Raw genomic sequence first — 15,396 nt, 5'->3', positions numbered from 1 at the left:
TTTATCATTTTCTTCACACAACTAGAGCTTTCTTTTGGTGGTATTTAATCACCACTGGGGTTTTTATTTTTTGCTAAATTAACAAAAAAAGACCAAAAATTTTGAAAAAAAAAAACACATTTTTCTTTGTTTCTGTTATAAAAGTTTACAAATAAATAATTGTTCTTCATAAATTTAGGCTGAGATGTATTCTGCTACATGTCTTTGGTGAAAATAACCCAAATTAGGATGTATTTTTTAGTTTTTAGGAAAGTTATAGAGTTCACAAACTATGGTATAGATCTGAATATTGATCAATCCTGAAGTACTGACAGCCAATCTAATTTCTTGAGGTCCAAGAATGTCAGAATAGTACAGATATCCCCCAAATGGCCCCTTTTTGCAGAGTAGACAGTCCGACGTACTTCATAAGAGGCATGGCGAGTTTTTTGAAGTTGTATTTTTTTGTCATAATTTTTTGGAAAATGAAAAAATGAAAAAAATTATTTTCACAATTTTTTTTTTTACATACTGTCACCAGTGCAGTACAGCGTCATCATATAACTGGCATGGAGGTGAACAGGGACACTGACTGGTGACAGTATGAAAAAAAAATATATATATATATATATTTTTTTTTTATTATTATATTTAATTTTTTATTATATATTTTTTTATTTTTTTTAAGATTTTTTTTCATATTTTACTATGACCAAAATAGTACAATGTTACCATAGTAACATTGTACTACTTTGGGGAAGTGATCAGTATTTTTTTTTTTACACAATGTGCTTATAGCAAAGAATTACTTTGCTATAAGCAAGCATTTACCTGAATGAAATCGATTCATTCAGCTTTTTTTTTTTTTTTGTGCTTAGCTGTGATTTGGTCACAGGTAATCACATGACATGTGCATGTGATTAGCTGTGACCATTCACAGCTAGGCACTAGTATACAATGGATGGCATCATGAATGAAGCCATCCATTGTATACAACTGTCATGTGACCTGCTGTGATTGGTCACAGCAGGTCACATGGTACCAGCAACAGGAGCCGGTACTCGGATCTGTCATCGGCCGTGTCCAAGGTGCACGGCTGATGACAGATCGCACTGCTGCGCCGCTCTGCACTAGCGCAAATGGCGCATGTGCGGGAGCACGCCAAATGGCGTGTACCCGGAACGGAGAGACACTTCTGAAGCCGCCAAACGGCCATTGGCCGGGCGGCTAATGGTTAAGCATATGAAATTTGATTGGATTAAAACTATATGACCATGCTTGAACCTCAGTCCAATCACACCTATACGTTATGTCTAGACAGTTGCAAGAAAAAGTATGTGAACCCCTTGGGATTACGTGGAGTTTTGCATGAATTGGGCATAAAATGTGCTCCGAACGTCATCTAAGTCACAACAATAGAAGAACACAGTCTGCTGAACATAATACTACACAAACATTAGACGTTGCCATGGTTTAATTGCACATAACATGTAAACATTCACAGTGCAGGGAGGAAAAAGTATGTGAGGCCCTAGCTTAATGACTTCTCCCAGAGCTAATTGGAGCCAGGAGTGAGCCAACCTTGACTCCAATCAGTGTGATGATATTGGATGTGTTGCTGACAGCTGTCCTGCCCTTAAAAAACACACACCTGTTTTGGGTTTACTGGTTTCAAGAAGCACTGTCTGATGTAAACCATGCCTCGCAGAAAAGAGCTCTCAGAAGACCTACTATCAAGAATTTCTGACTTGCATGAAGCTGGAAAAGGTTACAAAAGTATCTCCAAAAGCCTTGATGTTCATGTGTCCACGGTAAGACAGACTGTCTACAAATGGAGAAAGTTTAGCACTGTTGCTACTCTCCCTAGGCGTGGTCGTCCTGTAAAAATGACTGCAAGAGCACAGCGCAGAATGCTGCATGAGGTAAAGAAGAATCCCAGAGTGTCAGCTAAAGACCTACAGAAATCTCTGGCACATGCTAACATTTTTGTTGACACATCTACAATAAGGAAAACATTAAACAAGAATGGAGTACATGGGAGGACACCACGGAGGAAGCCATTGCTGTCCAAAAAGAATATTGCAGCACGTTTGAAGTTTGCAAAAGAGCAGCTGGATGTTCCACAGCACTACTGGCAAAATATACTGTGGACAGATGAAACCAAGATTGAGTTGTTTGGGAAGAACACACAACACTATGTGTGGAGAAAAAAAGGCACAGCACACCAACATCAAAACCTCATCCCCACTGTAAAACATGGCGGAGGGAGCATCATGGTTTGGGGCTGCTTTGCTGCCTCAGGGCCTGGACGGATTGTTGTCATTGATGGGAAAATGAATTCCAGAGTTTATCAAGACATTTTGCAGGAAAACGTACGACCATCTGTCCGCCAACTGAAGCTCCGCAGAGGATGGGTGATGCAACAGGACAATGACCCAAAGCATACAAGTAATTCAACAAAACAATGGCTGCAACAGCACAGAATACGCCTTCTGGAGTGGCCCAGTCAGAGTCCTGACCTCAACCGATTGAAATGCTGTGGCATGACCTTAAGAGAGCGATTCACACCAGACATCCCAAGAATATTGCTACACTGAAACAGTTTTGTGAAGAGGAGTGGTCCAAAATGACTCCAGATCGTTGTGCAGGTCTGATCTGCAACTACAGGAAACGTTTGGTTGAGGTTATTGCTGCCAAAGGAGGGTCAACCAGTTATTAAGTCCAAAGGTTCACATACTTTTTCCTCCCTGCACTGTGAATGTTTACATGTTATGTGCAATTAAACCATGGCAACATCGAATGTTTGTGTAGTATTATGTTCAGCAGACTGTGTTCTTCTATTGTTGTGACTTAGATGACGTTCAGAGCACATTTTATGCCCAATTCATGCAAAACTCCACGTAATCCCAAGGGGTTCATATACTTTTTCTTGCAACTGTATATGGAATAGTCTGAGTTTAAAGAGACAGATATATATTTTGTATTACCTTAGTTCATCTGAGGAGAACTTTTGTATGCTATATTATCTCCACTGCAGTGTAATAAATGCACCTTTCTTTATCAATTCGGACTCGTCATCTCATCTATAAGGTCTCGTTTGGAGACACCCCCAACCTGAAGACACACTTTCCTATTGGTAAAAAAACAAACTGCAGAATGCATGAAAAACACATCACACACTGTGAAATCGCACAATCAGCATAGATATGAACCCAGCGCTACGGCCAATCGGTGTCCTCCTTGGAAGATCTAGAGCAGATTGTACAATCAGACTGTACCATGTGTGTTGATCTCATGGGGTGTGAGTGGTTTTGCGCTGCGTTTCTTCGGAAGCGGCACGTCCTTTCAAGGTGCTGCAGACACAGCAGGTTCAACAGATCTACCAACACCCCCCAGCATGATCAATAAAGCCCAATGTGCACCTTGACCCCTGAGGACGACAAGTCACCCGCTCCCAGACCCCTCCCTGGTAGAGATGCAGCAGGTCCAACACCGACAATTCTCATCAAGTGCTGCGTCTTCCATTTGAGCGCAAATGTCTGCATTGGACAAGAACACCTGGCAAGGGGAGTCCTAATACCGGGACCCTGAGGGATGCAGATTACCAGTCCTTCAATATGGACATCGAACAAACAACACAACACTTCACACTGCCACAGCTTTATTGAACATTGTCAGCGGAGCTGCAGACAAAAAGAGTGTAAAAAATGAAGAACCCATGAGAAGAAAAAAATGAAACCCCCCACCCAAAAAAAAAAAATTATTGCAGTGCTTTTATTCCCCCGCAGTACTTTTCTTCAGCTCCTTTCAACCCACTTCCTCTGCGCCCAGATCCTCCTGGACCAACTCCAGCCAGTGAAAGGAGAAGCAGCATAGTGATAGGCTCGTCTCTCTGATGTCTCCTTCTACCATGCTTCTTGTCAGCACATGAGCTGATTGGTTGCTTGTGCTGCTGCTTCTTCTCACATTCCAGCTCTGCTGTACAGGGACTGGAAGAGGCTGATACCGGGTCACATGAACGTTCACTGCTTGTATTTAAAAAAATATATATAAAAAAAAGCCTGTGATTGGACAATGCAAGAAGAAGCAGCTTAGTGATGAGCTCATCTCTCTGCTTCTCCTCCTATCAGCATGCTTCTTGTCAGCACATGAACTGATTGACTCCTTATACTGCTTCTTTCTCTCACACTCCAGCTCTGTATGGGACTGCAAGAGGCTGACACAAGGTCACATGACTGGCTCCTTGTGCTGCTTCTTCCTCTCACACTAGAGCTCTGCTGTATGGGGACTGCAAGAGGCTGATACCGGGTCATATTTAGGTATTTACACTGCTTGTATTTAAAAAAATAAAAACAGCCAGTGAATGGACAGTGCAAGGAGAAACTCATCTCTCTGCTTCTTCTCCTATCAGCATGCTTCTTGTCAGCACATGAACTAATTGGTTCCTTGTGCTGCTTCTTCCTCTCACACTCCAGCTCTGCTGTATGAAGACTGCAAGAGTATAATGCCAGGTCATATTTAGGAACGTTCACTGCTTGTATTTAAAAAAAAATATATAAAAACAGCCAGTGAATGGCCAGTGTAAGGAGAAGCAGCATAGTGATGAGCCCATCTCTCTGCTTCTCCTCCTATCAGCATGCTTCTTGTCAGCACATGAGCTGATTGGTTGCTTGTGCTGCTTCTTCTCACGTTCCAGCTCTGCTGTATGGGACTGCAAGAGGCCTATACCGGGTCACATGACTGGCTCCTTGTGTTGCTTCTTCCTCTCACACTCCAGCTCTGCTGTACGGGGACTGCAAGAGGCTGATACCGTGTCACATTTAGTAACGTTCACTGCTTATATTTAAAAAAATATATTAAAAAAAAGCCTGTTATTTGACAGTGCAAGGAGAAGCAGCAGTGATGAGCTCGTCTCTCTGCTTCTCCTATCAGCATGCTTCTTCCCAGCACATGAACTGACTGGCTCCTTGTGCTGCTTTTTCCTCTCACACTCCAGCTCTGCTGTACGGGGACTGCAAGAGGCTGATACCGGGTCAAATTTAGGAACGTTCACTGCTTGTATTTAAAAAAATACATAATAACAGCCAGTGAATGGACAGTGCAAGGAGAAGCAGCATAGTGATGACCTCATCTCTCTGCTTCTCCTCCTATCAGAATAAGGCCATTTTCGGCTCCTTTATACTTTTTGGTTGTAAACCTGAATGGCCCACCGCAGCATTTAAAGGGATTGAGGTCAGGCCTGTGAGTTGACCATTCTAAAATACAGAATAATTTTATTTTAGATACCTTGTTGCTAAAATAAATCTAAACCCAAACACTCCCATTCAGCCTTACAGCTGAACTCCAGGAATTTATCTGCTTTGTAAAAAGTGAAGGCACACTATGAGTTAAGTCCAAGGAGGCGCATGACATCTCCTGGTCTTCTCTCTATTATTTATATCTGACAGGTTTTTGGCTCTGCTGGAGCATACACTGACACTAGGAGCTGTGTGAGAGGAGAGAGAAGCACAGGAAACAGCTATACCTGCCCCTCCCCTCTTGTGCCCATTCAGAGACGCCTTTGTATTTTGTGAATTCACATAATGCAAAGGCTTCTGTGATTGGGCAGTTTTATTGCACTCCCAAAAGATGGCTATCGCTGTATTTGCAGGAGCCTGATGCCGATGCTTCAGGTCTAAGCATCTTTAACCTTCGAGTTGGTGCAGAAGCTATGCCCGCCCCTCCCCAACTCCTGCCCAATCACAGAAGCCTTTGTATTATGTGTACTCATTCACCAAATACAACTGCTTCTCTGAATGGGCAACAGAGGGGAGGGGAGAGGCGGGCATAGCTGTTCTGTGTACCTGTCTCTCCTCTCACACAGCCCCAAGTGTCAGCGTATGCTCCATAAACCTGTCCGACATAAATAATAGAGATAAGTTCCGGAGATGTCATGCACCTCTTTGGATTTAACTCCTAGAGCGCCTTCACTTTTTACAAAGTGGCTGCATTCCTGGAATTCAGTTTAACATTTTAGTGTAAAGACTCAAAAACTGTGTTCAATGTTTTGAGATCTGCAGAATGAATATAAAAGAACGCCTAATGATCTAGTCGTGAAGGATCTTCTTCAGACACCTCTTGGTAACGGGTCACATGTTGAGGTCCCGTATTGTCACCCTGTCGCATGCACCCCTGTCAGAGACTACAATGGGCTATGCTAACATACTCTTGATGTTTGGATCTTTCTCAAGAAGTGTTGCCAGACATTTGTAGAGTTTTGAATTCTGGGCAAATACCTGGACATTCTGCAGCAGGACTTGATTTAGTGTTGAATTTCCTGGTCCCCCACCAACTGCAAACCATCCGTGCTTTGAGGCAGCACATCTAGGAAGCCACCATGTTTCGCGCTTTGGATGAATGGTTGGTGTTGGCAGGCTGTTTTTTTTTCCCCTCGCTATACATGATGCTATGTACATTTACCAAAAAAAAAAAGCTTCATGGCCGTCTCAACTGTCCATAGACACTTGCTCAGTTAAGGCTGCCAAAGCCCCAAGTGGTCTTCAGAACACCTGAGGCAGACCCCAATTATTCCTGTTGGAGAGCAGTGTCCTCCTCCATGATAAAGTCCCACGAACACCACTTGTTCAGAGTTTTCCTTATAGTAGACTCATGAACGTTGATATTGTCAAGTGCCAGAGATGCCTTCAGGTCCTTTGCCGTCGCCCCCGGGTTTTCCGTCAAATGTTTGAGTATCGTGCAGCGTGCCCTTGCACTAATCTTTGTAGGACGCCCGCTTCTAGGGAGAGTGGCAACAGTACTGAATTTTTTCCATTTGTAAACAATCTGCCTGACTGTGGACTGATGCAAATCTAAGTCTTTGGCAATCCTTTTGTAACCCTTTCCACTCTTATGAGCTTCAACAACTTGTTTCCTGAGGTCCTTCGAGATCTCCTTGGATCGGCCTATATTGAACTTTAACATGTCCAGTCCATGTTGGTGTTGAGTAACAGGAGAGTCTTGAACGAGAACAGTCTCAATATTTCCCAGATCTCCTTCCCCAGAAGATGCGTCTTCTCCTACAGAGAACACGTGTTCTTCTCCTTTCCCCAATGTGTTTTCTTCCCTGCAAGAAACGGGTTTTTCTCCTTTCCCAGATGTGTCTTCTTCCCCGGAGGACAGATGTTCTTCTCTTTTCCCAGATGTGTCTTCTTCCCTGGAGGACAGATGTTCTTCTCTTTTCCCAGATGTGTCTTCTTCCCTGGAGGACAGATGTTCTTCTCTTTTCCCAGATGTGTCTTCTTCCCCGGAAGACAGATGTTCTTCTCTTTTCCCCGATGTGTCTTCTTCCCCAGAGGACAGATGTTCTTCTCTTTTCCCCAATGTGTCTTCTTCCCCGGAGGACAGGTGTTCTTCTCTTTTCCCCGATGTGTCTTCTTCCCCGGAGGACAGATGTTCTTCTCTTTTCCCCAATGTGTCTTCTTCCCCGGAGGACAGATGTTCTTCTTTCACCTGAAAGTTTCCCTTTTCTGCAAATCTGCCACAGCTATTTAACTTTTCCTTCTCACAAGAGTGAGGATTTGAGGTTTTTGTCTGGCCACTGGGTGCAGTAATGGAGGTACGGAAGGTGGTTCCTCTTCCAACCGATGCAGACATGTGAGATTCCCTCCCGGCAGACCGCCTTTTCCTCACACTCCACTTATTTCTAAGGCAATCTTCACACAGACTGCTGTCATGGTCACTTTTATCGTCCATCTTTTTCGAAAGAGTTGTGAAATACCTCCAACGTTTTATTGCTTAGAGAGCCATCTACCAGAAAAAGATGAAGATGGAAACATTCAATGGTAATTATGCTATATATATATATATATATCCCACTCACAAAAATATGATCGGTCTAAAAATCGAATGTTCGGTGTATTGTAACACTGAGACAGAATAGCAACAAAAAATTCAGCAGAAATGCATGTCTAACAAATGATGCACTGATTTGCATGTTCATAAGGAAAATAAGTATTTGATCCCCTATCATTCAGCAGGATTTCTGGCTACCAGGTGTCTTTCATACAGGCAACAAGCTGAGATTAGAATCAGTCTCTTAAAGGGAGTGCTGCTAATCTCATTACCTGTATAAAAGACGCCTGTCCACAGGAGCAATCAAACAATCAGATTCCAAACTCTCCACTATGGCAAAGACTAAAGAGCTGTCCAAGGATATCAGGGACAAGATTGTGGACCTACACAATCGCCAAGCAGCTTGGTGAGAAGGTGACAGTTGTTTTGCGTTTTTTCCATTTGTGAATGATTGCACCAACTGTTGTCAGTCTTCCTAGATCTGGTGCACCATGCAAGATCTCACCTCGTGGAGAGTCAATGATCATGAGAACAGTGAGGACATCCCAGAACTACACGTGAGGATCTTGTCAATGATCTCCAGGCAGCTGAGACCATAGTCACCAAGAAAACAATTGGTAACACACTACGCCGACAAGGATTGAAATCCTGCAGGGCCCGCATGGTCCCTCTGCTCAAGAAAGCACATGTCCAGGCCCGTCTGACGTTTGCCAATGAACATCTGAATGATGCAGAGGAGGACTGGTTGGAAGTGTTGTGGTCAGATGAGAACAAAATCAAGCTCTTTGGCATCAACTCAGCTCGCCGTGTTTGGAGGAGGAGGAATGCTGCCTATGACCCCAAGAACACCATCCCAACTGTCAAACATGGTGGCGGAAACATTCTGCTTTGGGGGTGTTTTTCTGCTAAGGGATCAGGACAACTGCACCACATCAAAGGGACGATGGTCGGAACAGTGTACCATCAAATCTTGGGGGAGAACCTTCTTCCCTCAGCCAGGGCATTGAAAATGGGTCGTGGATGGGTGTTCCAGCATGACATTGACCCAAAACACACAGCCAAGGCAACAAAGCAGTGTCTCAAGAAGAAGCACATTAACCACTTGCCTACCAGGCACTTATACCCCCTTATTTACCAGGCCAATTTTCAGCTTTCAGCGCTGCCGCACTTTGATTGACAATTGCGCGGTCATGCAACATTGTACCCATATGAAATTTTGATCATTTTTTTTCTTACAAATAGAGCTTTCTTTTGGTGGTAATTAATCGCCACTGGGCACTTTACTTTTTGCGCTATAAATAAAATAGGTGCAAAAAATTTGAAAAAAAAAAAGTTTCTTTGTTTCTATTATAAAATTTTTCAAACAGGTAATTTTTCTCTTTCACTGATGTGCGTTGATGAGGCAGCACTGATGGGCACTGATAGGCGGCACTGATGGGCAGCACTAATGAGGTGGCACGGATAGGCGGCACTGATAGACAGCACTAATGAGGTGTCACAGATAGGCGGCACTAATATGCAGCACTGATAGGTGACACTGATGATGGGTACTGATAGACGGCACTGACTGGCATCACTGCTGGGCACTGACTGGCGGCACTGACTGGCACAACCGCTGGGCACTGACTGGTGGCACTGACTGGCAGCACTGCTGGGCTGCACTGGTGGGCGGCACTGGTGGGTGGGCACAGGTGGGCACAGGTGGGTGGGCACAGGTGGGTGGCACTGCTGGGCACAGGTAGGTGGCACTTCTGGGCACAGGTGTGTGACACTGCAGAGTGGCACAGGTGGATGCACTGCTGGGCACAGGTGGGTGCACTGCTGGGCACAGATGGGTGATCTGCTGGGCACAGGTGGGCGGAGTTAGTGGGCGCACTGCTGGGCACAGGTGGGTGGAACTTGCGGGTGGCACTGCTGGGCACCGATCATCAGGGCACTGATCATCAGTGCCCTGATGATCGGTGCCGATCCTCGCTCTGACAACTGCCGGTTCTCGGCAGTACTTTCCTCACGATCTGACAGCGTGAGAAAAGTGCAGCCGAGAACCGGCACTTGCATTTCCCTCTGATCAGTGTGTTATTGGACACCGCTGATCAGGTGGTAAAAGGCCGCTGTGATTGGCCTTTTACCACATCACGTGATCAGCTGTGTTTTTAGGACACAGCGATTACGGAGATCGCCGGGTGCGCGCCCCCTGGGGCGCGCAGGAGAGCGCGTTCTGGTGGGACGTCATATGACGACCACTCAGAACTGGCCGGCCGCAGTGCAGCCGTCATTCGGCTATCTGCGGTCGGCTACTAGTTAAGGTCCTGGAGTGGCCTAGCCAGTCTCCAGACTTTAATCTGATTGAAAATCTGTGGAGGGAGCAGAAAGTTTGAGTTGCCAAACGTCAGCCACCAAACCTAAAAGACTTGGAGAGGATCTGCCAAGAGGAGTGGGCCAAAATCCCTCCTGAGATGTGTGCAAACCTGGTGGCCAACTACAGGAAACGTCTGACCTCTGTGATTGCCAACAAGAGATTTTCCACCAAGTACTAAGTCATGTTTTGTAAAGGGGATCAAATTCTTATTTCCCTCATGAACATGCAAATCAGTGTATCATTTGTTAGACATGCATTTCTGATGAATTTTTTGTTGCTATTCTGTCTCTCAGTGTTACAATATACTGAACATTCGATTTTTAGACTGATCGTTTCTTTGTGAGTGGGCAAAGATTCAAAATCAGCAGGAGATCAAATACTCATTTCCTGCACTGCATATATATATATATATATATATATATATATATATATATATATATATATATATATACACATGGCGCAGTCAAGAAATCTAAAGCTTAAGTTTACCTAAAAAAAAAAAAAGAAAAATCAGCACAAGGGACATTACTTACCTTCAATGTGATGTGTCCCTTGTGCTTATGTCTTCTATCTCAGTAGTAATCTTCCTCCTTCCATGCCCCCCACCCCAGCCAAAGTAATCTTCTGGAGCAGAGGGTGCTAACAGAACTGAGGAGCTGTTATGGGTTCTCATCAAGAGCGCCTGAAACTGCTCGTCCTTTCTGCCCATTCATAGAAGTTTTTAAAAAGAAGTACTACAGCTTCTATGCATGAAACCCAATCTATGAATGAAGGGGGCGGACCTTTCAATTATTCACCCGCCCTCCATTCATAGAAGCTGTAGTTCTCTTCATGAGTGCCCTGACAGCTCCTCAGTTCTTTTAACCCCCCCACCGCCCAGATGGGGCATTGTTGGTTGGAAGATTACTACTGAACTAGAAGAGAGAAGCACAAGGGAGACATCACACTGAATGCAAGTAATGTCCCTTGTGCTTACTTTGTATTTTATTTTTAGGGTAACCTTAGTCTTCAAAGCTGACCTTCGGGCACAAAACCTTTCAATTTATATAAATTTCATGATACCAAACTGGATAGAAATCCACTGGGAGCACAAAATGGCTTTGCAAACCCAGATAATACATCGTCGATGTAGCGGTGACATCATCACTGTGTTGTACAGTTGCAAGAAAAAGTATGTGAACCCCTTGGGATTACGTGGAGTTTTGCATGAATTGGGCATAAAATGTGCTCTGAACGTCATCTAAGTCACAACAATAGAAGAACACAGTCTGCTGATCATAATACTACACAAACATTAGATGTTCATGGTTTAATTGCACAGAACATGTAAACATTCACAGTGCAGGGAGGAAAAAGTATGTGAGGCCCTAGCTTAATGACTTCTCCCAGAGCTAATTGGAACCAGGAGTGAGCCAACCTTGACTCCAATCAGTGTGATGATATTGGATGTGTTGCTGACAGCTGTCCTGCCCTTAAAAAACACACACCTATTTTGGGTTTACTAGTTTCAAGAAGCACTGTCTGATGTGAACCATGCCTCGCAGAAAAGAGCTCTCAAAAGACCTACCTTGACTTGCATGAAGCTGGAAAGGGTTACAAAAGTATCTCCAAAAGCCTTGATGTTCATGTGTCCATGGTAAGACAGACTGTCTACAAATGGAGAAAGTTTAGCACTGTTGCTACTCTCCCTAGGTGAGGTCGTCCTGTAAAAATGACTGCAAGAGCACAGCGCAGACTGCTGCATGAGGTAAAGAAGAATCCCAGAGTGTCAGCTAAAGACCTACAGAAATCTCTGGCACATGCTAACATTTTTGTTGACACACAATAAGGAAAACAATAAACAAGAATGGAGTACATGGGAGGACACCACAGAGGAAGCCATTGCTGTCCAAAAAGAATATTGCAGCACGTTTGAAGTTTGCAAAAGAGCAGCTGGATGTTCCACAGCACTACTGGCAAAATATACTGTGGACAGATGAAACCAAGATTGAGTTGTTTGGGAAGAACACACAACACTATGTGTGGAGAAAAAAAGGCACAGCACACCAACATCAAAACCTCATCCCCACTGTAAAACATGGCGGAGGGAGCATCATGGTTTGGGGCTGCTTTGCTGCCTCAGGGCCTGGACGGATTGTTGTCATTGATGGGAAAATGAATTCCAGAGTTTATCAAGACATTTTGCAGGAAAACGTACGACCATCTGTCCGCCAACTGAAGCTCCGCAGAGGATGGGTGATGCAACAGGACAATGACCCAAAGCATACAAGTAATTCAACAAAACAATGGCTGCAACAGCACAGAATACGCCTTCTGGAGTGGCCCAGTCAGAGTCCTGACCTCAACCCGACTGAAATGCTGTGGCATGACCTTAAGAGGGCGATTCACACCAGACATCCCAAGAATATTGCTACACTGAAACAGTTTTGTGAAGAGGAGTGGTCCAAAATGACTCCAGATCGTTGTGCAGGTCTGATCTGCAACTACAGGAAACGTTTGGTTGAGGTTATGGCTGCCAAAGGAGGGTCAACCAGTTATTAAGTCCAAAGGTTCACATATTGTTTCCTCCCTGCATTGTGAATGTTTACATGTTATGTGCAATTAAACCATGGCAACATCTAATGTTTGTGTAGTATTATGTTCAGCAGACTGTGTTCTTCTATTGTTGTGACTTAGATGACGTTCAGAGCACATTTTATGCCCAATTCATGCAAAACTCCACGTAATCCCAAGGGGTTCACATACTTTTTCTTGCAACTGTACATTATTATTATTATTATACAGTATTTTTATAGCGCCGAAGGGTGTGCTCAGCGCTGTACATTAGCGAGGGGGACAGAACATGAGACAATACAGTAACAATACAATACACGAGCGGTTCGAGGGCCCTGCTCTTTCGAGCTTACAATCTAGGAGGGAGGGAATTGTGGTACAGGAGGAAGTGGCTGTGGGGGATGGAGTGGTAGGAGGAGTGGAGGAGATCGGTTGTTAGGTGAGGGTGGGGTAGGCTTCCCTGAAGAGATGGGTTTTCAGGGTGCGCCTGAATGTGAGGATGGTAGGTGACAGGCTGATGCATAGGGTTAGGGAGTTCCAGAGGATGGGGGAAGTACTGGAGAAGTCCTGCAGTCGGGCGTGGGAGGAGGAGACCAGGGAGCTGGAGAGTAGGAGGTCCTGTGAGGAGCGAAGGGCACGGGTAGGGTAGTATTTGGGTATCAGGTCAGTTAGGTAGTTTGGGGCGGCATTGTGAATGGCTTTGTATGTCAGAGTTAGTAATTTGAATTTAATGCGTTGAGCAATCGGGAGCCAGTGAAGGGATTGGCAGAGGGGGGTGGCGGATGTGGAGCGGTTGGTGAGGTGGATGAGTCTAGCCGCTGAGTTCAGGATAGACTGGAGTGGGGCTAGCATTTGTTTGGCCTGATCAGAGCTGTGGGAGGGGCTCAGCAGGTTCCACCCCCTACAGAAAACCACAGGAGGGGGGGCGGAGACAAGACCAGATAGAAACAGCAGTGAGTGGCCTTGAAATTTGACAGGAAATTGAGGAATATCTTCCAATGGGGATGCTTGTCCCTTTATCTATGTGGAATGCGTTATTGTTGGGGCTCGTTCACATTGACAGCCAGATGGGCGGTTGAGCCGTGGTTTAACCCCCCCCCCCCCCCCACCTAAACAAAGCAATGACGCCACTCATGACTGTGCCACAATGTGAATAAGGGCCACACCGCAACTGCATTCACCATTTTGAGGTCTAAAGCAGGGACTGAGGAGACAAAATATCACCTCCAATGGTTGTCTCTACCTCCTTCTTCAGGTGTGCGCCAGCCTCTGCTGCCCCCTCCTCACGGAAAAGCGATCAGGCTTGGATTTTTTTCAGGGGGTGGTTGACAGGCAGCTGGGAGGTCATATGTCACCTCCTGTTGTAGCCCTGAAGAGGTCAAACCACAACGCCACAACTGCAGACACGGCCCGTGGTTGAAGGGCAGTTACAGGGCGGCCCTATACATTGAATGGGTCACACTTGGTGGTGGTACTGTCCAATGAATGCAATTGGGGGGGGGAAGGGGGGTGTTAATATTTGCCATGGCATGTGGACAGTCCAGAGCAGCTGTATGTTATTCTTTAGGTGGGCAGTAAAATCACAACTCAACTGCCAGTGTTTATCCTCCCTTGTGAACAAGCACCTCCTCCCTTACAGCACTGCGACCTCCATATCACTCCGGGATTCCACTCTTCTATTTGATGGCTGAGCCTCCACCCCCCCCCCCCACGACATGGTTCCATCCTCTGCCCCTACATCGTTAGGACTTGGCAGAGACGTTGGGGTCAGCGGAAGGTACCACAGTGTGCAGGGGGGGGGGGGACCATCAATATTTCCTTACAATGTTCTGAATGGACCAATGGGGAACAGGATCCAAGGTCCTGAGACAGTCTTCTGCTATCTGAGTCTGCGCCATGGAAACTTCACCTGGGCACAGCCATCAGTCTAGACCAGGGGCGGACTGACCATTTGGAAACTCGGGCACGGCCCGGGGTCAGTAGGGGGCCCCATGAGATGCCCCTGGTACCTTTTTCATAGGCTTTTTTTGAGTTTCGGCAAGGATACAGGGGCCCCATGATCCCCTATTGCCCGGGGCCCCATGAGTTGTCAGTCCGCCCCTGGTCTAGACACCCCCCTCCCTCCGTACCGCCATGGCTCTACCTGATTCCACCGCTCACAATTCCCGTTCTTCCTCTGCATTCCTTCCAGGGAGTGACGTTACCAGGTTGACTCGCCACCGGGCGTTCCCCACAGTGCATGAGCACTCCTCCGTCCTCTGCGCATGTGCAAGAGATCCGCTGCCATAGCGACACGAAACGCTCCTACTGAGACCCGAAGATACTCGGCGGCCATTTTGGAGAAGGTCAAATTAGCACATGAAGAGATGAATATAGAAATAGATGCAGTGTGTGCTGACTATTAGGAAGACCCAAAGATATTAATAATACTATTATTATTATTAACATTATTATTGGTAATAATATTAATGTTTTGTTATTAATAGTAATATTATTGTATGTATCATTATTACTTTATTATTATCATTATATTTTATTTGTATTACTATTTTGTTATTAATGTAATTATTATATAATTTTATTATTATTGTTTTTAACAATATTATTGTTATTATTTTGTTACTAATGATATTATTATGTTTAACTTATTATTCTATTATTATTATTAACATTAT

The 15,396-nt window shown here is 45.0% G+C and overlaps 1 protein-coding gene across 1 annotated transcript; it reads right to left on the bottom strand.

Annotated features, from left to right (window-relative positions):
• Window positions 1-3,623: 3,623 nt before the first annotated feature.
• On the bottom strand, window positions 3,624-14,997 carry LOC149466194 (uncharacterized). Its single transcript, XM_089672864.1, has 2 exons — window positions 14,865-14,997; window positions 3,624-7,764 (listed from the first exon to the last, which is right to left on the bottom strand). The coding sequence occupies exon 2, from the start codon at window positions 7,708-7,710 to the stop codon at window positions 6,544-6,546; it is 1,167 nt and encodes a 388-aa protein (XP_089528990.1). The 5' UTR covers window positions 7,711-7,764; window positions 14,865-14,997; the 3' UTR covers window positions 3,624-6,543.
• Between the last annotated feature and the right edge of the window lie 399 nt (window positions 14,998-15,396).

This window comes from Staurois parvus, unplaced genomic scaffold (assembly GCF_062004578.1).
Source record: "Staurois parvus isolate SC_StPar_1 unplaced genomic scaffold, SC_StPar_1.0 ptg000132l, whole genome shotgun sequence".
Lineage (NCBI taxonomy): Eukaryota > Metazoa > Chordata > Amphibia > Anura > Ranidae > Staurois > Staurois parvus.
This window is presented reverse-complemented; position numbering and strand designations above follow the sequence as displayed.